At 33.6% G+C, this 25,081-nt stretch overlaps 1 protein-coding gene and 1 long non-coding RNA gene across 4 annotated transcripts in view; one reads left to right on the top strand and one right to left on the bottom strand.

Annotated features, from left to right (window-relative positions):
• LOC141487294 (uncharacterized) overlaps positions 1–12,971 on the top strand; it is a 32,220-nt gene extending 19,249 nt beyond the window's left edge. Inside the window, exon 3 of the long non-coding RNA XR_012468314.1 lies at positions 12,478–12,971. This is a non-coding gene — a long non-coding RNA (uncharacterized lncRNA). The remainder of the gene's footprint in view (positions 1–12,477) is intronic.
• Positions 1–25,081, bottom strand: part of Atg2 (Autophagy-related 2) — a 151,450-nt gene that overhangs the window by 27,444 nt on the left and 98,925 nt on the right. For 2 of the 3 annotated variants that reach the window (XM_074186199.1, XM_074186201.1), the window contains 8 exons: positions 21,655–21,967; positions 17,649–17,840; positions 13,270–13,697; positions 10,354–10,521; positions 7,721–7,886; positions 7,466–7,661; positions 2,403–2,671; positions 2,178–2,332 (listed from right to left, as the gene is read on the bottom strand). In XM_074186199.1, the coding sequence (XP_074042300.1) occupies positions 2,178–2,332; positions 2,403–2,671; positions 7,466–7,661; positions 7,721–7,886; positions 10,354–10,521; positions 13,270–13,697; positions 17,649–17,840; positions 21,655–21,967 (1,887 nt within the window). The remainder of the gene's footprint in view (positions 1–2,177; positions 2,333–2,402; positions 2,672–7,465; positions 7,662–7,720; positions 7,887–10,353; positions 10,522–13,269; positions 13,698–17,648; positions 17,841–21,654; positions 21,968–25,081) is intronic. The other variant, XM_074186200.1, reaches the window with a different exon arrangement.

The raw sequence follows: 25,081 nt of genomic DNA, 5'->3' as shown, positions 1-25,081 counted from the left end.
TTAGAACACTATGAACCTCCGAATCCAAACAAGCCAGTTCTTGTGGCTTCAGGGGCCTAATTTTGTGGAGCGCCCTGCGTGTTCTGATTGGCTCCATTCGTGGCATGATCCGAGTCTCCTCTCCAGCCGTACCGACGGGTGGTAGAACCGTCACTTCTACCACTTCGTTAGCATGCTGGGATGGAGCTATATAGCCTTGCCGCCAAAGATAGGACACGTAATCCCCAAGATTTCGGACAGAAAAGGCGGCATGCTCCGGATGTGTTTCACACCACAGAGCATGCAATCTCGCCATGTACCCTCTTTCACTACTCTCGTAGCAATGCATAAGGCTATCTCTTAGCTCATGCGTCCACTCAAAGCGTCCGTTGTCATTGCCAGGGTTGTCATCGGTAGGCAAATCATCGTTATGGGCCCCACCACCTTGCCTCTGACCCTTCCGAGCGGGTCGATTGTGGGAGTCCGTTCCTCGATTACTAGGAACCAAGTGTTAGGTCCACCGGGTGATTACCCCTGTGGACCCACGACCGGCACCGGAGGGAGAATAGTGTTCTCCTTCTCGGGTGCGCCCGTGCTGCCGGTCCGGTTTTGCACCAGTTGCTCGGGTATGTGGTGGCGCAATTTACCAAAGGCCGAGGGTGTTGCTTATAAGATTATTATTATTATTATTATCGAACACTAATGTCAAATTTTCATCTGAAATGTTATCTATCTATCTATTAGATATTAAATATCATATATTCAATTTACTTGTATGTATTATAACGTTTTCAACATCTCTTTTATTTTTGATTAATTACCAGCGTCCTGAAGAGATTCTGAAATTCGGGTTGGGCCTAGTCAAGTTCATCATTCTATTGAAAACACTTTCCCAACACCAGAACAAAAATACGGTCTCTTGATGCACGTTTTGCTAACCAAGTTAGCATCCTCAGGAGATCATTATGACAGTCATAATGTTCCTAAAACACTCAAAAATATTCATTGAAATGTTAAGAGTGTGCTTTATTAAAATCGCAAAACCTCTGCTGAACCTAATATTTTGACTCATTAGGCCTTGTCTGCTTTTTGAAGAAATATCTGGTTTCCTATAGATTGTTGTCAATATTCCAATGATATGAACATTACTACCAAACATTATAACAAACTGCTCTAGTTTTTACGAGAGAGGACTTCACTGAAAGCATACTGAAACTTCAAATACCACAGCCTTTAAGAAGTTCAAGAGTAATTTGTTACAACATAAATGCTTTAATTCATTTAATTGCTGGTTAAGATAAAAGTTGTGCGATCACATTTTGATTTTGTATTATTTATAGCTAAAGTTTCTTGGGAATGTTGAAATAACGTTATTATATCCATGGTTGGTTAGTATATTTCAGTTTCATAAGTTTTATCTATTGTTAAAAAATTGGTACCTACTTTTATATTAATTGTAAATACTCAAATGAGAATTGACCTTTTGAAAATCTGACATTTCCTGTGTCTGATGATGAATATTGAAAATATTAATATCATTAATGATATTTCAATTTTTTCTAAATTTTTTTAAGTTTCTCCTATTTGTAACTAATTTTTCTACTTCGTAGTTGCAAAGGATCACAAAATCATTATTTTATTGTTGGAAATGAAAGATTATTAGAGATATTTGCTTCAATCCTCACTAGCTATAACTTAACCATGATTGAAAAGGGAAGACGCATATATTTCTCACTAAATCAAATAATCGGTGCTGTCCTCAGAAATCAGCCCTTTTTTCTTCAAAATATTCAAACTTGAAAATAGATTATATTTTCAACTCCATTTTACTATGAATTTTAATAACTTTTCCCAAAGTAGAAAGCAATAATAAACAATATTTCAAATGTCTACCTCCTGATCATCAACAATAATAATAACAATCTCTAGAAAACACCGAATACTTCCTATTTTGATAACTTGAACGCCCACTCTGAAAAATTGGTATTAAGGTACCATTTATCCTCCACAAAACACCAGACGTACGTTTTATGAAGTAATTAAAGTTTATTTTGAAGACATTAAAATTATATTCGTAATTCCAAGCAGATATGGCAGCTTATTGGGGTTAATGTTCTTGTTGAAATCAAAATAGTTTAAAACTAAGACATGCTTATTCCCTAATCCGCGAATTTTGTTATGATTATTAAATGAAATACCTGTATTAAACCAACTAAACGGCCTAACAAATCCAGAGAGGCCAAAACCACCGAAACTTTAAAGTTGCTAGCACCTCGCTGAATGCCTCTAAGGATTCTTCCGTCTTTTCGATATTGTTCAACGGGCATCATAATCAGTCCAGTAAGTCCCTGACCTGAAAAAAAAATTGAATAAAAAAACGCTAGTAAATCAGATGGTTAGCCAGAAAAAATCCGGTTTCTCACATAATTTTACGAGAGAATTTATAGGGCCAACTCCTTTGAACAAATTGGGAAACTGCCTCTTCTTGATGTCATTCGAAAATTCTTGGACAGCATATTCAATTACTTTATCAATGCCTACCAGTCCATCACGGCATGACAACCGCTTCAAAGTTAGTTCTACGCTATTGAGCTCAGCTAGTCCCATCAGAAATTCACTTAAACCGTAGTTAAAGCTAACTTTTCCGCTAAAATCGATTTTGATTGGAACTGCCGGGCTAAACACAAAGTTTCTGAAACAAAATACACAATAAAAAATAAGTGCAGTTTTCAATATGGAAAAGGATTTACAAGTCAGAAAATGCTTATGAAAGTATAGTTACAACAAATTTTTTTAAAAGAAAAACCACGTTTCTTCAAACATGGACTCAGTAAGTGCTCAAGAAGTACTTTATTATGAGATTTTTACTGGATTGTTTACAAATCCGCAACACGTGCTTCGCTATACAATAACTTTCTCAAAGGTTTTCATACTGCCTAATTTCTACTTAATGCCTGATGGATAGAATAGAATTTATTCGTCATTAAAAATTTTAAAATTGCATTGCATTACATAACACTTATAAAATTTTATCATACTAGTCAAACGTGAACACTAGGCTATATATAAAATATAAACAGATACATACATGTGTGTTACAAAAATAAAAGAAAAGAATCTTATTGACTTATATTAAAATATTAAAAATTCTTGCACAGAATAAAATGCATTCTTTGCTAGGTGACTGTATAGTCTCGATTTAAAATGTTTGCAGACTGCATTTATTTCCAAATAGTTTGACTTCATGGTTATAGTAAATGATACCTTGATAACTCGCAGAGTCCTGTCCCACCGCCAAACGTGAGTAAGGTAGTCTCAATTCGTTACCCTTTCGTGTGTTGTAGTTATGGCACATATTATTTTTTGTGTAGTGAGATTCATTTTTTTTATATTTACAGCTACTACATATATGTACAGGCAGGGAAGAGTAAGTATTGACAGCTGAGTGAATGTGTTCTTACATGATTCTTTATACTGAAGTCCAGCTAGGCATCTGATCACTTTTTTTGTGTTTGAATGCTTTCATGGCATGAGCTGAGTTTCCCCAGAAGGGCAATCCATAAGATAAAATAAGACTGCACAAGTTCATAGTATATTAATTTTAGTACTTCCATCGAGACAGTTCCACGTAATTATTTTATTATAAAACACATTCTGCTCAGTTTTATTACTATATTTTCTATTTGTACTTCCCATGTTAGTTTTTGATCGATGGTTAGACCAGATTAAGCACATCAAAGTCAAGAGATATATATGGGCTAAATAGCGACTCACTGAAATTTGCAAAAGACGAATTAATCAGCCCCATAACGTTTTTCATCAATACCTGTTTTGAAGAAGATGTTTTTCCAGAGATTCTTAAACTCTCCAAAGTTATACCGATTTTTAAAAAGGGTAACAAAAATAATATCAGTAATTACCGACCCATCTCCCTAGTTCCTATTCTATCGAAATTGCTTGAATTGGCTTATAAAATCAGACTGATCAACTATTTAGAGAGAAAAAATGTACTGAACCCTAAACAACATGGATTTCGTGAGGGAAAGTCTACTATAACTGCACTTGTAGATATGATTATTCACATCACAGATGAATTTGAGAAAGGAAACGTGACACTAGCATCTTTTTTGGACCTTTCCAAAGCTTTTGATTGTGTGTCACATGAAATTCTTTTAATGAAATTGGAAAGTTATGGTGTCAGAGGAAATGCTTTTTCATTCATTCAGAGTTACCTTACAGGAAGATATCAGTGTACCTCCTCAAACGGAAAGGTATCATCCAAAAGGGAAATTACATGGGGGTTCCCCAGGGTTCAATCTTAGGTCCCATACTATTTATTATTTATGTTAATGACATAACTCATTTCTTATCGTCAAAACATGTTGAATATGCTGATGATACCACATTACTAGTTTCAATGAGAAACTATGATCAGAATATTGAATCATACACCCTCAAAAGTGCTCAGGAATATTTCACAAATGTAAGATTGTGTCTAAATAATGATAAAACAAAAACGTTACTCTTTACTCTGAATTACAACTTAACCCTGGAGGACAATTTGCCGGTAAAATGCCTGGGACTAACAGTAGATTGTAAACTGACGTGAGAGGCTCACATAACCAATCTGAGAAATAAATTAGCTACCTCCATCTATCTCTTAAGAAATATCAAAGATATTGTAAATGAAAGTGTTGTTCTCACAGCCTACCACGGTCTCTTTCACAGTACCATGTCCTACGGAATTCTCTTATGGGGTGGATCGGCACATGTTGATAAAATTCTCATAATGCAAAAAAGGGCAATAAGAGTAATAACAAATTCAAAACTTGATGAAAGTTGTCGTCCACTATTCAAAAAACTAGGTATATTGACTGTGACTAATCAATTCATTTATGAATGCTTACTTTTTGCCAAGAAAAACATTTCCAGTTATACTGTTCAAAATAAATATAATACCAGATATAAATCCGTTATAGTGCCGTATTTTCGCTTATCCAAGAATCTCAACTCTTTCAGATTTCTGTCTATTAAATATTACAATATGATACCAAACGAGTGGAAGGAACTAGTCCTAGTTAAATTTGCTAAAAAGGTAAAAAGTTTTCTTAAAGAAAATGTGTTTTATAAAAGTGAAGAGTTCATACACTTCTTTAATGGAACATGACTAAGTAACAGTAATGTATTATAACTAAGTTCTCCTACTATTTTACATAGGTTTTTTTTGTATATATATATATATATATATATATATATATATATATATATATATATATATATATATATATATATATATATATATATATATATATATATATATATATATGAAGAGTATAAAAAGAATTGGAGCCAGGGTTGAACCCCTATTGTAACAGAAGCAGAATGTGACTTTATTGTGTTCTATTTTTTATATATGACCTTAACTATGTGATGATTAATAATTTTATTTTACAGGAGTTCAGATAAAAACTAATTGAAAGTTTTTGAACATCATAAGAGAAAATTTCACCAACTACGAAACTACGAAAAAAGAAAAAAAATTAAGGTTCGCCAAAAAAATATTTTTGTATTTCAATTTGAATTTTGTAAACGCTAGACATTCAAGTTCCAGAGGTAAAGAGTTGTATATGGTTCATACTTGATGTGAAAAACAACGTTTGAAAAAATCAGGTTCAAACTTTGGTGGCGTAGTGTACACATCTGAATCTTATATTTACATTATGAATATCAGAGCGAAATGTTATTTAACATACAAATAGAAGGATTTTTTGGTATTTATAATTTTGTGTCACAAATAAGTAGCTTGAAAAAGTGTTATCTTCTCCATATTCAACGATCCTGCAGTAATTAGTTTACTTGAAATTCTTTCACGTCTATGAACACCACATACAGGGGCTTTCACGACGAGCGTTCGTTAGGAATATATGGAGATTCAAAATAAAAAATGATTTACATTTCAAATATTTCCCAAAATCGGATATATCTTTCCAAGGGTGTATTTTAGGTATAGGACATTCTTCATGAATTTGATATCTTTTTCTCGTAGTATTCAAAAATAATAGAATAGTGTATGGTTTCCATAATTTGAAAAAATCGTGTTTCATCAGTTTTCTTGATGTTATATTTTAGGTGGTGATTTCGACCACCCCGTAAATTAATTTCGAAAATTCCATGGACCTGTTCATGACTTGATGCTTAAGGTGTGATTCTGTGAAATTTCACATTTTCAACTGTTACTGTCTATGAGTTATGATTTTTTCGGAGTGGTGGTGTAACTGTCAAATTTTTCAGAAAAAAATTAATATCTCGAAAACTAACAAATTTGGGTATAGGCATTGTTATACAAACTGGGCCTAAAATGTACTGAGAAATTCAAAAATGGGTGTTCCATTTGAAATAAGGAAGTTGTCCTCAACTTCCCGTATAATGGAAAGAGACCAGAAGTTGGAAATATTTTAGTTGAGAAGGCCATTTTGTAAAAACCACTACCACAAAATTTCAAGTTTTTATTTTGAATCGTTCTCCATATATTCTTAACGAACGCTCGTCGTGAAAGACCCTGTATAGGCAGGAGTTTTCAATTTTTTGTACTTTTGATACAAATTAGGGCCGTAAACGCAGTCGGCAAAGTTAAAATTGTCTGGCTTCGTATAATGTTTTCAGGGATAGATATGAATATGAAATGGTTACAGTTTATCATTTATGAGAGTAATTATTTATTCATGTATTACAAAAGACTTGAATCTGTAGAAACTCTTAAGCCACATTGAAGTCAATCGACTCCCAATCACACTGCTGTTTGGGTCGGATCTTTACTGCATTGTTGAGAGGTAATACTTCGAAGTTGGTCTGTAGATGATCTACAGGCCAATTTCTTGTGGTCCAGCTGCTGGATGAAGAAGAAATATCTGCAAGACTAACCTCTGTGAGGTATATGTCTGTGGCATACAATTCAATGTTCAGCGTGGTATTAGCCAGAAAAACAGTAGTTTTCCAGCATACATTTACCAGAACCCAATGTGTAGGTGCTTAGGAAAAGATGAATGTTATGAGATTTCATTTCGAAAAATTTATTTTTTTATCCCCTCGACATGTTATCTTCCTTTATTCACGCGTTTAACCATTCGACTTCATCAAACCGCCTCTTTTGTGATCGATGAACATTGATAAATTCCATCAATTACATTGAAACCAGAACCGATAAATCTAATGAGTTTATGTTAGCTGTCATTTGTCAACAAGTAGTGGGAGAAAGTTGAGGTTATATAAATGAAGAAAAAACGTTTAAATTTGTAACTTTTAGAGATATTGTGGCATAAAAACATATTTTATTATGAGACATTAATAACAATTTGTCACTAAAAAATTGTCATTAGTTTCATCATAAAAGAATTGATAATGTATTTTGAGAGCTCTATGATTAATTGGTCGAATTCATCTGATGCAAAAAGGAACACACTGTAAATAAGAAAGTGTATTTTCTTACCTCACATAAATTGGGGAGTTGTCAGGAAGACTGCTTGGTACAGAAGAGCATGTACTTTCTAAGTCATCCTGCTGTATACTATTGAACATGATAAGATTTTCATTGGTGATTTTAGGAGTATTGTCTCCCTCTCTAGGAATCGTCAAGACTGGTGGGGGATGTGTAGGAGTACTCTGCTGTGAGTAGTTATCTTCTTCTAAAAGATATATCAATAACAATGAGAAAGAAAAGAATAAAAAATACACGAATACTCACCATTATCATTCAAACTGCCGCTACCAAGTTCACTGAAGAATTGAATTAAAAATCTTGCAGTGTCTTGATCGATGTTAAATCTCAGTGGCAACATCGATACTACCAGGCTTAATTCCTGCCTGTTTATCCTTGTATCAGGTCTAATGTAGATTGCTTTGATGACGATCTACAAATTTAAAGCCAATCTTCAACCATTTCTTTCATTTTAAATTATAGTGTAATACTCAAAAATTGATGAAAATTAATAAACATAATAAAAATCATGAATACGTGTTACATTTAGAAGAGAAGAGTTTGAAACTCGATGTTCTAGAATGTTTAGAAATCAATAGATTCAAGAATCCTCGTGATTTACTGAATGATCAATTAGAATTGAATAACTCCCCCTTACTACATATTTTTTCAAATGTGGAAACGAACATAGGCATTGAATATGTAGAATAATAGTTAGTAAGACACGCCCGAAGAAGCCATTGTATGGCAATTTAAAAACCCGCATAGCTCTTCATAAGAGTAACGTAATTGTAAAAATTTTAAACGAAATTCTTGTGCTCTAACACAACACGTTCTAGATAATAATCATTCAGTCGATTATCCTAACACCAAAATACTCCATTTCCAACCAGATTCAAATAAAAGGCAATTTCTATTATATAAAAATAAATATATAAGTACTTTTTGATCATTCCCATATTGATTTCAGTTTAGAGCCACCGGTAGATAGCTGTTTCAGCCTATTGGGCATCGTCAGTACCGGGCAGGCGGTCCTCGATTGAAGACAAAATGAGAAAAAACCAAGAAAGTACTTGATAAAAATAGCTGCGTAAACGCAAGCGAAACATAAGTGGAACCACCTATTGGTGTGACACCCAAGTCAACTTGCCAAGTTTTTATGTCAGTGTTGGTGGTTTGACCAGTCAACCGACAACTGCGGTAGCAGAAATTTGGGAAGCTAACCTGAAATGCCATCGGAGAACGAATCCACATGTTTCTAGAAATGATATGAAATCTAGAAAGGTTGATGCATGGAATTATTTTCCAGCAGCTTGACTGCGTTAACCTTTCTAGATTATATATATATATATATATATATATATATATATATATATATATATATATATATATATATATATATATTTTATTTATTATTTACTTCTAAACAGACCGAATATACTTTCATGAATAGAGATTTTATCGAGTGTGTATGATACAAATTAAGAAAAATAATTCGTGGACACAGCACTCAAAAAAAAAGGCCAATAGCCAGAAACACGTGTCCGCGGTTTGCTCCCTTTTTTTTTGAGTATATATATATATATATATATATATATATATATATATATATATATATATATATATATATATATATATATATATATATATATATAAGAAATAGCACGGGGATTGAAACGGGTGTGCAGTCGGAGACAGAGAAAAATGAGAACTCTTTTTTCTGTTCAAGCTTTCGAGACTTTATTGACTCTTCTTCAGGAACTCTAGATGATAAGATGAAAATTAACAATTGTCAAAAATTTGTTGTACTTTACTTACGAAAGTTGAGGTTATGTATATGAAGCAAGCATGGGAAGAATTATTTTCTTAAAACACTATGAAACTGTGATGATTTATGAAACACTCATGATACTGGATAACAGGTTAAAATTGAGAACATTATAATAAAATGTGGATGGCACTAATAACATTAGATTGTTGTAAAATAAAATTTTTTTAAATTTTTTGTATACATCTTGTGAAAGGATCATGTCCAAGTCAACTGTCAATTGTCTTGTCAAAAAATATTGGAAAAGGAGAAAAGATCCATGTCTGTGGTATGGAATGCAAAAGTGACTAAGTTTATCATCAGACAGGAATAAAGTGCTAATTGAAATTTGTGATGAATTTTTTTAAAAATAAATTGAATAGAATTTTGTTGTGGTTAACATCTTGGAGGAATGAACAGTTGTCTTGTCATTTACAGCAAATATTGAAAATTGATAGATGAATGGTTGAATGTAAATTTATTTTTTGATTGAGTTAAAAAAGGGTTTATTGACTGATATTTCCAATCATTATGATGTGCAGATTGACTTTTATTGTATTGGATTGGTAGCAGGATGGTTGGTGCGTCTGTTTTGATTGTCTAAGTGAAGTAGGTAAGTGTAGATTATACTAAGTCCTTCTATGTCTCTTCTAGAATTCATACTGAGAGGATTTTTGAAAATGTTTGTCATTTCTAGGAACATTCTTTTGTGTACGTTGTTGGATTGGTCTAATATTTTGACATTGTCATATGCAATTTTATGGTCATGGTTGATGGAATGTTGTGCTAAAGTGCAGCTATTTTTGTTGTTTGCTGTCTCCGACTGCACACCCGTTTCAATCCCCGTGCTATTTCTTAACTTAGCCAGTCGTGCTAACCTTCAACCTCTATATATATATATATATATATATATATATATATATATATATATATATATATATATATATATATAGTTATTTTTCAGTAATCTAATAACTGCATCAACTGATTCAATAGAAACACATAATAAATCGAACATACAAACATGTGAATTTCTACACTTCATTCATGCTTAGAATGAAATGGAATAAAACAATTAAAAAATAAGACTTACCATATGAGCCCTAGTCTGCTTCGGTCTTAGTTCATTGACGTCGTGATATAGAAATTTATTAATTCTACTACTTTCTAGTTTATCTTTAATACAGTAGTCAGATATCGACAAAACCTGCCTTGATGCATGGATAGTAGTTTCTGGATATATTTCATATTGGAAACGAATCTGTAACACACCATTATTCATACTAAATAACATTAAAATACCAGATTAGTTAATATTGTATTCCCTCTTGATAACTAGTGATAGTAGATTGTAGGAATCACATGTTAAAAGGTAAGACCTCGTTAATCCTTAGCTCGCACAAGTTTCAACTTCTGAGGGTTGTCGTTCGTCGGGGTGCAACAGCTGGTTAATCGAAAAACAGATTTTTTTCAAACAGAGGGTCGTAAAGACCTCTAGCTTCTCAACACTGCAACCTGTGAGTTTCCGCAGACAAAGGGTACTCAAAATTAGGAAAATAGATAGACAATTTACCAAACAGCTGTATTCACAAATGAACACAAAAAAATGTTCAAATAACAACAATTAATGGTGGCAAACAGAATGGTAAATAAAACTACTCGTGGTTTTACCATGCTGTTTGCCACCATGCTCTCATGGTGTTGCAAAATAACAAAGTATTTGTTAAAAAATGGGAATTCATCGATGAAAACACAGTTTATAGAAGTTTCAGGTTCAGAGGGATTTCGGTTGTGCCATAAAATTGTAGTGTCGTCGGCAAATCGTGTGAATCTTAATTCGATAGTTGTCAGGTCATTTATATAAAGAAGAAATAATAGTACACTAAAAACTGAGCCTTGAGGGACCCCAAAGTTTATTTTGCCTTCTTTTGAATAACTATTAATTTAAAAATGCTAGTGCATTCAGATAGGTTAGATTTGAACTAATTAGGAGTTTGAAAAAATATGTCGGTTCAAAATATGTTTTTCCGTTAACCAGCCGTCGCAACCCTACGAACGACAACCCTCGGAAGTCGAAACTTGTGTACTATTGATTCAGGTTCAACTAGTAAAGTAGAGTTTATTATCTTGTGTGACAATTCAAAGATTGTATACAGTCGTCAAAAATTAAGAACGAAAAATTTGGTGTACCTGCAGTCTTTACTTATAATTTAGTTTTGTTATTTAAAGTGCATTTGGTTTTCAATATTTTGTTGATTGGGGTAGCCCGTTAAATGAATGAACACGACACAATATAGTTTCTATTCGCCATTAAATAATCGGTGGTGCTAGGCCAAACCAGGAATGCATTATGAGACTCAATATGTAGATTTCCAATTACTTCAAATCAATCATCAATACACCTTCAATCACAAAATTCTGATATTAAATTTCATGCTATATATAAATAAAACAGAAACGACCACTTTTACCATATCCGCTAATCAGCTGTCCTTAAAGCACAGACCTAAATACGTAGAGGTTTTGAGAGAACTAGACCAAATACTGCATGAAATGTATTTATCTCACTATGTGTATCTCATTCCCTGGGGATCATGTAATCAAACAAGAAGAGCTGTTAGAGACAATAAAAACTTGCAAACCTCTTTTATGATTCCTGAAAGGATCAAGGTTTTGCTCATTAAGACTGCCTACTATTTTATTCAAAATTTTCTGCCAATTTATTATAATACTCTCTTGAAATTACTTATTCGTTTTCCATTTGAAGAAATTATTTAAAAAAAAAATGACTTCAGCAATCCTATAATCCTATACAATTCAATAAGTTATAGCAATTCTATTAAATTCCTAGGATTATATATAGATGAAAGTTTATTAGATTTGAACAAACAAAAAATTTGTTGTTTCATTCATTCAGTAACAAATGAATAAAAAATTTAAAACATAAATTCAATAGAAATCAATAATATTCATAGTCATAACACTAGGAAAACAAAATTATATTCAGTTAGTAATTTCAAATATAATTTTAGACAGAAATCAATGTATTATGATTGAATCATAATATATTATACAATTCAAAAATCAATTGAAAAAATATTTAATGTATTAAAGTAAAAAAACAGGATTATATCATTTTCACATTTGACTATTTGCCATATTGATTATTCTACTTAGTTTTTTTTTAATCGATTATTCATATTTTTTTATATTTTAGTTCACTGTTTATATTGTAACGAATCTGAAGCCGCCCCTGACCGATATGCCGGCCGACTCAGCAAACAAACACATGACATCACCGCGAAATAATGCAGTCGGGAATCGCCGGTAAAACTCTAGAACCGAACCGACTACAGATTTCTAGAAAGGACCGTTACCGATATAAGCCCGGCTTCCCGACCTAAGAGGACAGTTCAGAAAGTGAATCGAACGGCTAAACAAGAAATTCAAATAGTGGAAATAAATTAAGCGTTAGTTGCTAAGTGCAATAAATAAATTAGTTTATGATTAGTAGAATATTGTTGGAAATATGTGTTTAAGACAGTTAATTCTTTAATCTGTCACAGTATCAATAACTTGTGTTTTCTTGTTCAATATCTCATTATTTTGTTAAATTTGTATCTCAAGTTAATTTAGTTAATCCTATTCATAAACATTTATTGTTTCTTGGGATAATAAAAACAATACAAAGACATGAATGTTCTGCTATTAGATTTCGTACTATTTTGATTATAATATTTCTATGTGGGATATTTTTATTTATTTTTGTCAAAGAAAAAAGGCATGGATAGTGATTTTCTTCATATTGAGAAGTTATTAAAGCCTTCCAAACCCGTATTTTCAAGATATCAACTTCAGAGTGTAAAAACTGTTTCAAAAATTTATTTTATCGCTTCCAAAAATTATCAATATCAAAAGTGAATACTTTGAAAAACACTAGAACAGTTGGTTCCAAAAAATGTGTTTCTTACTTTATGAAAAAACTTATAAGGTGACCCTCATTACTTACCCCTACCAACAACAACTCCACGTTAATGTCGTGTCTCCGATTAATGCCGCCCTTCTTCAACCAAGGAACAGCCTTCTTCTGACACCCCAGATGAATCTCCGTATCAGACGATTTCGTTGGACTCGCTTTGTGACCGGTTCTATCGGCAAAATTAACGGTCTTCTTCTTCTTCTTCTTGGTTTTGCTTTTGTTATCCTTAGTGATCGATTCGAAATCGTTCCCGCCATAAATGTTCCAACTTATAGACATGTCGCGTAACGTGTATCGAACCACGGCGTGGGGAAAACTACTCGGGGCCTTCAGAACGTCCACCTTGTCGGAGGGGGGGTTGAAATGGTCTTCGACTATTCGAACAGGGTCATTGGACAGCCACTTGATCTCCGGGATGCCGTCTTTGGGGTAGAGGCCCGGCTCGTTGTCTATCATTTCTTTTTTAACAAGAATAATAACTTCATTTCCCACAAACTCAAGCTGCTGAGTGAATTAATTGAAAATAACAAGCGAAATGAATAGTTCAAGAACCTGTGAACTCTCTCAGTAATGGGTGATCTGCAAGGCTAGAATTTCTTTTAGTAATGAGTCAAAACAGTTTGATGAGATAGCTCTATTCAAATCTGTAAAAGGTCTGAGAGACTCCAGAAATATTATCAAGTATTGAATTCAATGTACCGCTTCATCCCACCAAAACAATACAAATTTGAAAAAAACTAAAGCAAAACTTATATCAAGGAGCATATTTCCGGAGTGTAATATGCTTGAATGATCAAATTTGTAACCTAGAACCTTGGTAGTAGGTTGTTATGAACCAAATAAAAATTTGAATATTAAAAAAAAAATTGAAATTGTGTCTCGCTTACAAAAAGTCCCCAAACTAGTCCAGTCAATTTGAGGGGATAAAAATGGGATGGATTTTTGCTGACAACTCCCGCAGTCTTGTTACACCCCACCTCTGAAGTTATTAGAAAATGGAATACAAATCGTGTTACTTATTGTATATTTCAAGGGAATGCGAAATCTATGTGACAACGCTTCCTTTACATATTTACTTCAGGTACATTTTTTGATATTAGTCAGTACTGCACGGTATCGGTATCGAGATTGGTAAAAAAGGAACGATAGTCTGTGTCCAAAATAGTTTGTTTCACTTTTCCGGGACCGAATTAATTGCTGTGACACAGGCGTTTACATTATTTCCTCCTTCTCGCTACTATTGAATCAGAGTCTAGAAATTATCTACATTTAGCCAAGTTCCGATTTTTTTAACCTTTCATGTTAATGTTTGCAACAGATAGCAAAACTTATTGGATCAGTCAACAACATCACTTACAAATAGCATATACAATACAAAAATTAAGAGTAAAAACAATATTTTAATCTGGGTTTTCTAAAAACTCCTGCATCGAATGAAATACTTTTTCCTGCAAATATCTGTTCAGAGTATTTTTAAAAACATTAATATTTGATGAGAATAGCAGTAAAGTGATTGTAGCATTGAATGCTTTTATACAAATGAGAGTTTTTTCCAACTGACAATCTTGAGTATGACTAATATAAGTTTTTATTTCTTCTGGTGTTGTAACGCTTTTGCACCCTTTGCATTGTCCATGGAACTGATCCACCCAAGCGTTTACACCATGCCATTCCCCTAGAACTAAGGGTTGTTTCTGATTAGTTTTAAGGAACTGAGAACAAAATTAGGGCACTTGGGTGTATGAAGTAAATGAATACTCCACCCAATTTTTATCCCCCTGACTTGACTAAACGAGTTTGAGGACTTCGTAAGCAAGGAACTACCGATCACCAAGGCTTCTACCAATATGATATGTCATGACATCAGGCCCTATTGACAAATTATGCCTTGTGCTTTTGAGTGGTTCAGGCCAACCCCTTCCTATGGTCTTGAACAGTGGGGCTAATCAGCTAAAGCTGATGGAAGTTTTTGTTATTCAGAAAAAGGTAATCTGGCTGGTGCATCTTCAGGTGAACACTGCAGGCCATTATTCATTCGTTATAGTTTATTTACAATGCCTAGTTTGTATATCTACCAAACTCTGATATATATAAAAAACAATATTTCAATTATTCCTAGAAATGAGCAAATCCATGAACATTTTACCAGAAATAACTCTCAACTACATCAACCTTATAGTAGATTGACAGTATCAAAGAATCACCCCGTGTGCTTTGGGGTTAAGCTATATAATAAGCTTAGTGAGGTCATTGAATTCTCAAATATCAATGTTTTTAAAAAGCGACTCAAAATTTTTCTATTGCAAAAAGCATACTACTCTGTGGATGAGTTTCTTCTTGAATCCTAATTTGATTGTAGCTTATTAACTTTTTTTTATGTATGTTTTATATTATGATGATGTTATGTTTTTTTTGTCTAATGTAATTATGAAGGAAAACTGATTCAATAAATGTTTGATTGATGGATTGATTAATTGATCAAACTAGATAAATGAAAACTGATAGCTGTGTCTGAGGGTCAAATTTCATGACAAACTTATGGAGAAAACCGCATATTGATGTCCATCATTGTTTCTAAGTTTTTTCGAAAATGTGCTGTAACTTTTTCCTGTAAAAAATTTCTTGCTTCAATGAAAACATTTCCAAAGCACTTTTTACGTAAAATTCTATGATGTAAATAACTTATTTTTTTAAATAAGATATCACCAGCGGTCACTAACATATTGACTAAATCAACTGTAGCCAGTACGGCAGGCTTTAATTGCCATTTTGGGTTTCAATCCTGGGTACCTGCTGCTTTTAGTTAGAAGTAAAATGAAACAAAAAGATCGAATGTTATTAAATTTATTCCAACACAACAATATGGGTTATACAGGTATCAAGAAAAATCAATCTATTACTATTTTTACAAGCGGAAGAAAGCAGAAAAAGGTTACGCATTCATCATGCCAAGCATCGACAGACGGTTAAAAAACTACGGCAAACGATGCGAAAGCACAAGTGCTAATCTCATTCAAAGCTCTTATATGAGGATTTGTGATTCTCAGTTCCAAAACAAATAGTAACTAGCCATATACGGTGGTATCAACTTGAGGGGTGTTCATCACACGGCCTTCTTCAAAATAAAATAATCAATACATAGAATATAATTGTCCACTTGGTATATTATGTCAAGGGTGTTCTTCACACGGCCTTTACAAAACGGACAATTATTTGTCGAAATATCAAACGAACTGAGAACCACTACTTTATATCTCACGCTTTTCTTTCTGTTATCCACTCACTTTTTTGTCTGCCGGTTTGCCTTTATATACTGGAACTCGAACGGATACTCTCGAAATTATTTGAAATAAAGATCTACGCGGCGTCCGGTGCCCTCCATCGGCGGTACGGTGTAATAACAAATAATGTATGATTTTCAAATCTCATTGGCGACCTGGCATAGTACAGTTTCCTATTATCGCTATAGAGTGGCAAATCGCATTGACGAGCTGGGATTTCTATCACGATAGAGTGACACTTTGATCTAGGAAGGTATTCATTCAGTCAGGGTCAACTAAATAACGGAGCAATACTATAAACACAAAATGAAAAAGCTGTTTCTACCTGACTGGGAAATTAGAAACTTCGTTACAATAGTTATTGATGGAAAACTACTTTTTATGAGACACCCTGTATATTTCAGTAAAGCTTGAAATTACTTTTCTGAAAATATAGCACACTTGATGTTTAGCTAAAGTCATATTTCAAATACAGATCTAGGTTTTTCAATGTGCTACATTTTTAGAAAGGTAATTTTAAGCTCTATTGAAATATGCAGGAATATACAGGGTGCCTCATTAAATGAAAATGTTTTCCATCAATAACTATTGATATCTCATTTGAAAAAAATAAGTTTCTTTACACACCATTGAATTCTACGTAAAAAAGTGCTTTGGAAATGTTTTTATAGAAACAAGAAATTTTTGACAGGAAAAAAGTTACAGCACATTTTCGAAAAAACTCAGAAACAATGATAGGTGATATCACCATAAGTGCTGAATTATGTTTTTTTTTTTTTGTAATACACCTGAACTATGTTTTTACTTGTTAGCTCCATATATAACTCAATTATTTTCTGTTATTTGGTTATAATAGACTATTTTGATTTTTATGTATTATATTTTGATAAAGTACATTAATTATGTTTATATTAGGCTTGCCTATCTGGAAATAAAGTTCTATTTCTTCTTTTAAATATATATATCGAAAAAATAAAGGTCTGGGAAAAAACTCAGTTGTAAGTTTATCAGCAGACAGCCTGTTTAGGGTTTATTTGTCCTGAATTATTGAAATGAATGAACGCTTCAATGAGGTTAATGGAATAAAAGTATTTATACAGAGAAAAAGAAGAATGAAAACAAACTTACCAAATTCTTCGGTAATATCTCTGAAAGGGTACCTGGTGGTGTCGCCAAGATCCTGGGCAACAAGTGGATGGACATTCGATTCGGAGGTGCGTCTGTACAACCTTCCGTTACATTGGGAGGAAGATGGCTGCTCATCAGGGAAGTAAAAGAAGTTCATCGAATCGTGGGATGATGCCGGCACTGAACTTTCTTCTAAATGGAAGACCAAAAAAGGTTTAGACGGAAATGAATTACAATAATTTCATTCAAATATTGATAAAAAATCATTTGATTTCAACAATAATAAAACATAATACAAACCAGTTATGAAACTTTTCAGAATGTCACTTCAAGCGGCAAGTTTTTACTTGCCGCTTAAATATCCCAACGTTGATAAGTTTCAAGAAGCGTCCAAAAACTTTGAAATATCCGGTCAAGATTTGAAAACAGCTGGTATTTCCAAATATGATGAAAATACTAGAGATTAACAACCCATTCAAAGTCTTTGAAAATATCTACCGCAAGAGCCCAAGACTCTCCATGTTCTCTGGTCTAACATATAGATGGCGCTAGTCTTATTGCATTCACCGCTTTTTCAGTTAGTACTAACCTTCGAAAAAAAGCTGTTGAAATTTCAAGATATTCTACTCACAAGTTTGTGAGTTATTGTGCTAAGAGTGACACTATTTTTGTTATTTTCAAAACAATGAATCAAAAACAATTTCGTGTTTTAATTTCACACTGCTTCTTGATAGGAAAAATACCATTCAAGCAAAGCAATGACTTGAAAAGTGTTATGAGGACTCTGCTCCATCAGAAACAATAATTAAATGGTGGTTTGCTGACTTCAAATGTGGTTGTAGAGACAACGATGGTCCAAATGAGGCAGTAACACCAGAAAACTTTAAAAAAATTCACAAAATCGTTTTAAATGATCAAAAAGTGAAATTGCGTAAGTTAGCTGATATTGTAAAGATATCAAAAGAACGTGTTGGCTTTATATTTCATGAGCATTTGACTATGACAAAGTTCTATTCAATGTGGGTGCCACGCAAGCTCACTGTTGACCAAAAACAAGAATGTATTGATGATTCTCAGCAGTGTTTGGTCATGTTTATTCATAAACATTTTTGCATCGATATGTGACAATGAATTCATCACTTCACTCCTGAATCAAAACAATCGTCATTTGAGTGGAGAGCAACTAGAGAACGTTGTCCAAAGCGCCCGAAAGCACAACAATCGGCTGGAAAGGTTAAGGCCTCGGTATTTTGGGATGTGCATGGTGTAATATTCATCGACTATGTTAAGAAGGAAAATAACGTCAACAGTGAATATTATATAGCGTTATTGGAACGTTTGAAGGCCAAAATTGCAAACAAACAAATGGCAAAGAAAAAAATGTTTTATCAAGACAATGCACAATGTTACAAGTCAATCAAAACAATGACAAAACTACATGAATTGAACCTCAAATTGCTCCCACATCCACCATATTCGCTAGATTTGGTTCCTAGCGACTACTGGCTGTTCGCAGACCTCAAAAAAAGCTCACCAATAAGAAATTTTGCTTGAATGAAGAGGTTGTTGCTGAAACTGATGCCTATTTTGAGGTAAAAGATAAATCGTCCTACAAAAGTGGTTTTAAAATGTTAGAGCAGCGCTGGAATGAATGTGTGGCTCTTGATGGAGATTACGTTTATGAATGAAGCTAATTTTGAACAAAAAACACGCGTTTCTTTCTTAGACCCGGGACTTAGACTTATTTCTTGTGAAAAAATGTAAACTTTTTAACAAGAAGAATAAATGTTATTATATCTTCTGACAGTTAACGGCAACTGGAAAGTTGCCATCAGTTGAATTCAATGGCGAAATAAATAGGTGAAATGTTATTAGTCAAAATTTACTAAATATTGTGAGAAAAACCTGCCTTTCGTTGTTGTTAATTGTGTGATTTTCATTTCATCATTTATTTAATCACCTTGACTTACATCAAGACAGAAAAAATATTGAAACCCCTACAAATTTCGTAAGGATAGCGATATTTTCAAGACCATTCAAAGGTCAACTCAAGTTTTTGATATGGAAAGTCCTACTTTTGATACTGGAATTGAAAAGGGTAAAAAAGGGTTAACGAAAAGTCCTTCTATGTCCAAGCCATTTTCCTGTTTTTCAAAAAAAAAGAAGAATCGAGGGTCATCAACCCTGGACTTGAATACATATTTGAATGTAAAATTTTCTGCTCCTTTTGGGTTCTTTTAAAGTAGTTGATCTTGAGAATTGAGGTTCAAGGTCAAATCCGTTTGGACCATTAGAGCACTTGTTGCAAGATAAGATTTCTAGGGATTTCCCTTGTTACGATTAGTTGTAAATAGTTGAACCCTAATTATTAAATTAGAATGAGTCTATTTGTGAAACACCCGATATATAGTTCCAGCCAACTCGATAAGTTTTTTGTTGAAAGGAAAAAAAAGAAACGTTTTTTTTTTTGGTCAATCCGCTCTGTGGCATTTCGTGAGTGAAACTGAATGATAACGTTCGGAAAATTTGATTTCAGGCAAATTCTAGTTTTCGAATATGAAATTACGTCTTTTGACGGATATAAACCTGCCGTGTCTTGTGATATTGTGATTGGGTAATTCTGCTGTGGAGCGATCTTGCAATATCCTTATTATCGATTGGGATGAATTTTATCGAATGAATTATTTCTTCTGGACCGTTTAAAATCATCTCCGGCAATGTTAGGCCAGTCAAGCATTGGGAGATGTTTTTCTCTGGTATGGTAAATCAAAATTTCGCCCGGACGGTGCTACCTTTAAGAACACGTCGAAGTGGATGGGGTCAGACCTTTTTGAACTTTATTGCCTTGTACGTAGCGACTAAACCACAAATTTTCCGAAGTCATATGGATGGTGGTGTTCCTATTTAGACCGTGTGGACGTAGAATTAAGAGCTTTTCACGAATTTGCGTAGTAGCGGGCCATAGGAATCTACACATCACTAGCAGCTAGATAAGTACTGATTAGAAGTTTTATTAATGGTGTTGTTTTTGCGGGATCCTGACATTATTGTTTACGAAGGCAATGAACCTCGCTGACTAGGTGTTTCCGAATAGTTTTGTCTTCGCCTTTGTATAAGCGTTTAGTTTGTAGTATAAGTGAAGAATAAATCCGTTGAACAGGCGTATTTTGGGGAAGCAACATTCAACGTGTCTCTGATAGATAATTTTTCTTTATTATTGAATTTAATGTAATACCCTACTTCATACAAACTCTGAAATTTTTACTTCTATACTTTTCCAGTAGGTATATCAATTTCTTTACTCTTAGATTTGAAAACGTGTTGATGCATTTAGCCCATGGAAGTCCGAATCTCTAATATTCATTAGAGAGAGATTAAAATCAAAATAATTTATTCGCACTCGCTACATAGCAGCCATCCTTAGGATAGATGTACACGTCAAATACTGTTACATTGAACAAAATATAATAAAATGTCACAAACACTAATATTTCTAAAGATCAGACAAACATATGTAACTCTCAGACAACAAGTAAATCAAAAATCATCATTCAGGAATTCACTGATGGAGTAATAGGCTTTTGCACACAGAAATGTTTTTAATTCTTTTTTAAATTTCTTATGGTCCAGTTTTTAGATATGTTGTGGAAGTTTATTAAATATTCTTGTACCTGCTTAGTATGGGGATCTTTCAAATGTCTTCAGATTATGCGTTGTAACTGAAAGTGCATCTGCGTTTCTTGTAGGATATGAATGGTAATCCGAGTTTTTTGTGAATTTATTAATATGTTGCTTTGCATATATTGATAATTTATATAGATAAATACAGGAAAATGTTAGAATATTGTACTTTGAAAAAGCGGCTTTACAGCTGTTTCTATTTTTTATATTAAAAATGAGACGGATAATTTGCTTCTGACATATGAACGCTCTTCCAGAATTTACACAATTCCCCCATAAAATAACATTATATGCCAAATGGGAGTAAATCAATGCATTATATTACCTTGTTTTTCATCTTTTACGGTTTCTTCTTGCATGGCTTCGAAAAGATCCATTTTGAGACGTTCTTGATCATTCGTCGTAATGTTACTTCTAACTGGTATTTTTGAATCGATATTTATCAGCTGTTGATCCTGACCTTTATTGAGTTTCGGACTCGGAAACGGACTATCATCTTCGAGATCATATGTGAGGTCACCTTCACTTGATATATAAGTTAAAAATTCTAGTAACATTTTTGCACTGTCTGCACAAGTGTTGAACCTCAAGATATTGTTCGATATGCGAAGATCCAGTCGAGGATTTTCAGAAGTAGCCTGAAAAACCACATCAATGATTTAAGATATAATAATGGAAAACATAATTGTGAAAGAGCCATACAGCCTTGACGATTAGATTGAGGCTGGAGATAGATAAAAAGTAATAGGGGCAGTTTTTCTGAATCTACAGAAAGCCTTTGAAACTGGTGAAGAAAGGTTGAAACATGTTGAATAATATGTTTCGTTGTTTCACTTTGAGGATATTACTCGACGACCCTACAAATTTGACAAATCACTCTGCAACAATTATTGACCACAAATGTATAAATTTTGAAAAACAAGATGTACCTATCTACGAGTACATATGTAATTCCGTCAGATCTCTCAGATCCTACCACATATTAAAGTAAAAAAATATCTATTTATAAAAAAATGCTTCAACATAGTCAGAATCACTGTAATTCTATCGGTTGGTGAAAAGTATTATTCACACCAGACCCAAAAGAATATTTTCACAAGATTTGAAATAGAATATTTAATATGTTTTTCTCTACGAAAAATAAAGATTAAAAAACAAAAGCTGCCATAGTTTCTGCGAAAAATTTAAGATCCTTAAGAACAATTGAAAACACACTTCCTTTGTAGCTCTCATTGAATTCGCTGACAAAGTATTTCCGCTATCAGGATATAAAAAACAAAAAAAAATAAAATCAGTGTGAAAAATAATTTCCAGAACATGTTATTTGATCATCAGTGCAAATATACAAATAGTTGATGAGAAAGGTACACATGGTTTGAGTTGCAGGAGAAGTGCAGGGCGTACATCTTGAAATCACCAAGTGAACGACATATTGAAACGAGATGATGGTAAACGACCAGATGATATGTCTCTCATATCATGGAAATACGGTAAACCTGTGGTATGGGACTTCACTTGCGTTGATACGGTCGCCACTTCCTATTTAGCCGGAATTAACAACTATCTGTTCCATCCAGTAGCAGATGAAATTTTTGGTGTTTATGACCCGAAGTCTCTGTTATTCGTTCATGAACTCGGAAGGAGAATAGGCCAAGCAACGAAAGATCACCGTTATACCTCTTTTTTGATAGAAAGAATTAGTTTGGTGCTGCTTCGGTCCTTGGAACTATTCCTCCTTCACACAATTTTGATGAGATCATGCATTGCCCTAATTTCAGTACGGAACTGAAATCTCTTCGAAACAAGCCGAGATATGTGGATATTCATCAGTCTCCTATTAAGGTTAAGTCACAAGTGATTGATCCACCTTCTTCTTTTTCTGTGCCGTCAGTGGACTCAGGTCATTTTGCCCCCCAAATATGAGTTGCAATCCTCGTAGTTTTGGTTCCATTTCAGTGGAAGAGCTTCATGAAGCAAGAGCCGAATCGATCCCTCTACGAAACCCTTCTTCACTTTGAAGGATCGATCGCAGCTTGATAAATGGTTCTTATGGAGATTCTGTGAAACGTGGTTACGAATCAGTAGATAGTTGTCCTGAAAATCTAGAGAAGAAAATTGGATTGGATAATTTAGAAAACAACATGCTACATGAATAGCATTTTACAAGTGTTGTTCATGACGAAAAATTTCAAGAACGAGGTTTTAATGATGAACGAGAACGAGAATGTTTCCTACTTATTCATCAAACTCAAACACCTGTTCATGCAGCTGCAGTTTCGTAAGAATGTATCATCTTTCCCTCCAACCGATTTCCTGGAGTCTTTGAAGTCCACTAGATACTCGTTAGGACAACAAGAGGATTGTTCCGAATTCTTGGGGTTCTTGTTGAATATTCTTCATGAGCAAAACAATAGCAAAATCAATACTCCTGACCGCTCTGGATTGAATGATTCCTTACAGTCCATCTCGTCTTGTGTTTGTAAATCTTTTGCTGGAAAAATCCTCACTTGTTTACTTTGTAGTGAATGTTCAAGAGGTAGCGAAAACTTATGTGAATTTCTGGAACTTCATCAAGCTTTTCCTAATATGACTAACAACCAGTCCGTGCAAAATTTATTGTTAAATCATCTGAAAATGTAATTTTAAACAGGTGGTGATCGACTATATTGCCAAACATGCGCCAAACTAACTGACTGTTATAAGGAAACAAGTATATCTGAGGCACCAGTCAATCTAATAATAACACTGATGATCTTCAAACAAGACTCAACTTCTGACGGAAGCAAGAAACTCTTTGGAAGGTTCGAAATAGATGAACATTTCAATCTAGCAGACCACTATTATAATATTCATGCAGTCATTGTTCACTGTGGTTCTGGCGTTGAATTTGGTCATTATTACGCCTTGGTCAAAGACGAAACGAACTGGTTTAAGTTTTACGATAGTCGTGTCACGAAGTGTTCTGGCGATGCATTGAATCTATTGCAGCCTCTGGAGACACCCTACATTTTGTTTTATAAGAGAGAGGACATTGGTAGATCAAGATCTTCAGATGATGTGGTGCTGCAGGTTTTTCCGGGTTTTCCTGCAGCTGAAAAAGCAAATGCGCCACTGGAATCAATGAAGTCGCCCCGGAGCGCCAATTAATTTTTATCGTTGTTTTATTAAAATGTATTACTTTTAACTGAAAAATCGATTGTCAAACAGGTTAAATGATAGAACTATGACATAAATTCGTCAATATTGTAACAATTTTTCTCAATGAGTATTGCTTCAAGTCTGGATTTGAAAATATCAATATTTGGAGATTTTTTAATCGAGTCATCAAGGTGGTTAAAAACTTTGCATCCCAAATATAAATGACTTTTTTAGTATAGGTATATTCTGAAGAATAACAGTATACAAAAGTGATGGCTACTCGAATAGTGAGTTACTCAGAGTCAAATAATTTGACTTTGGAGAAATCATTCTATAGAAACCGCAGCCAATGATTTTCGAATTAGTAGGCCAACAATTTTGTAATAAGTATATTTTTTAATCTGTCAATGGCACTTGACTGTTTCATCAAATTTTCTATAGATAAGCCCCAGGGCTTACTTTTTTCATCTATTTCAACTGTAAAAAAAACATACTTTCCTTACTCACGTCCAGCCCCGACAATAATCGACTAGCCTTGGCCGAGCTACTTTTTGGTAATTGCATAAATACCAAGGTAGGTTATAAGATTATCTTAGTTAAAGCCTTACACGACT

The sequence above is a fragment of the Leptinotarsa decemlineata genome, unplaced genomic scaffold, assembly GCF_025532065.1.
Source record: "Leptinotarsa decemlineata unplaced genomic scaffold, Ldec_3_MD MMD2_tig00078422_RagTag_RagTag, whole genome shotgun sequence".
Taxonomy (NCBI): domain Eukaryota; kingdom Metazoa; phylum Arthropoda; class Insecta; order Coleoptera; family Chrysomelidae; genus Leptinotarsa; species Leptinotarsa decemlineata.
This window is presented reverse-complemented; position numbering and strand designations above follow the sequence as displayed.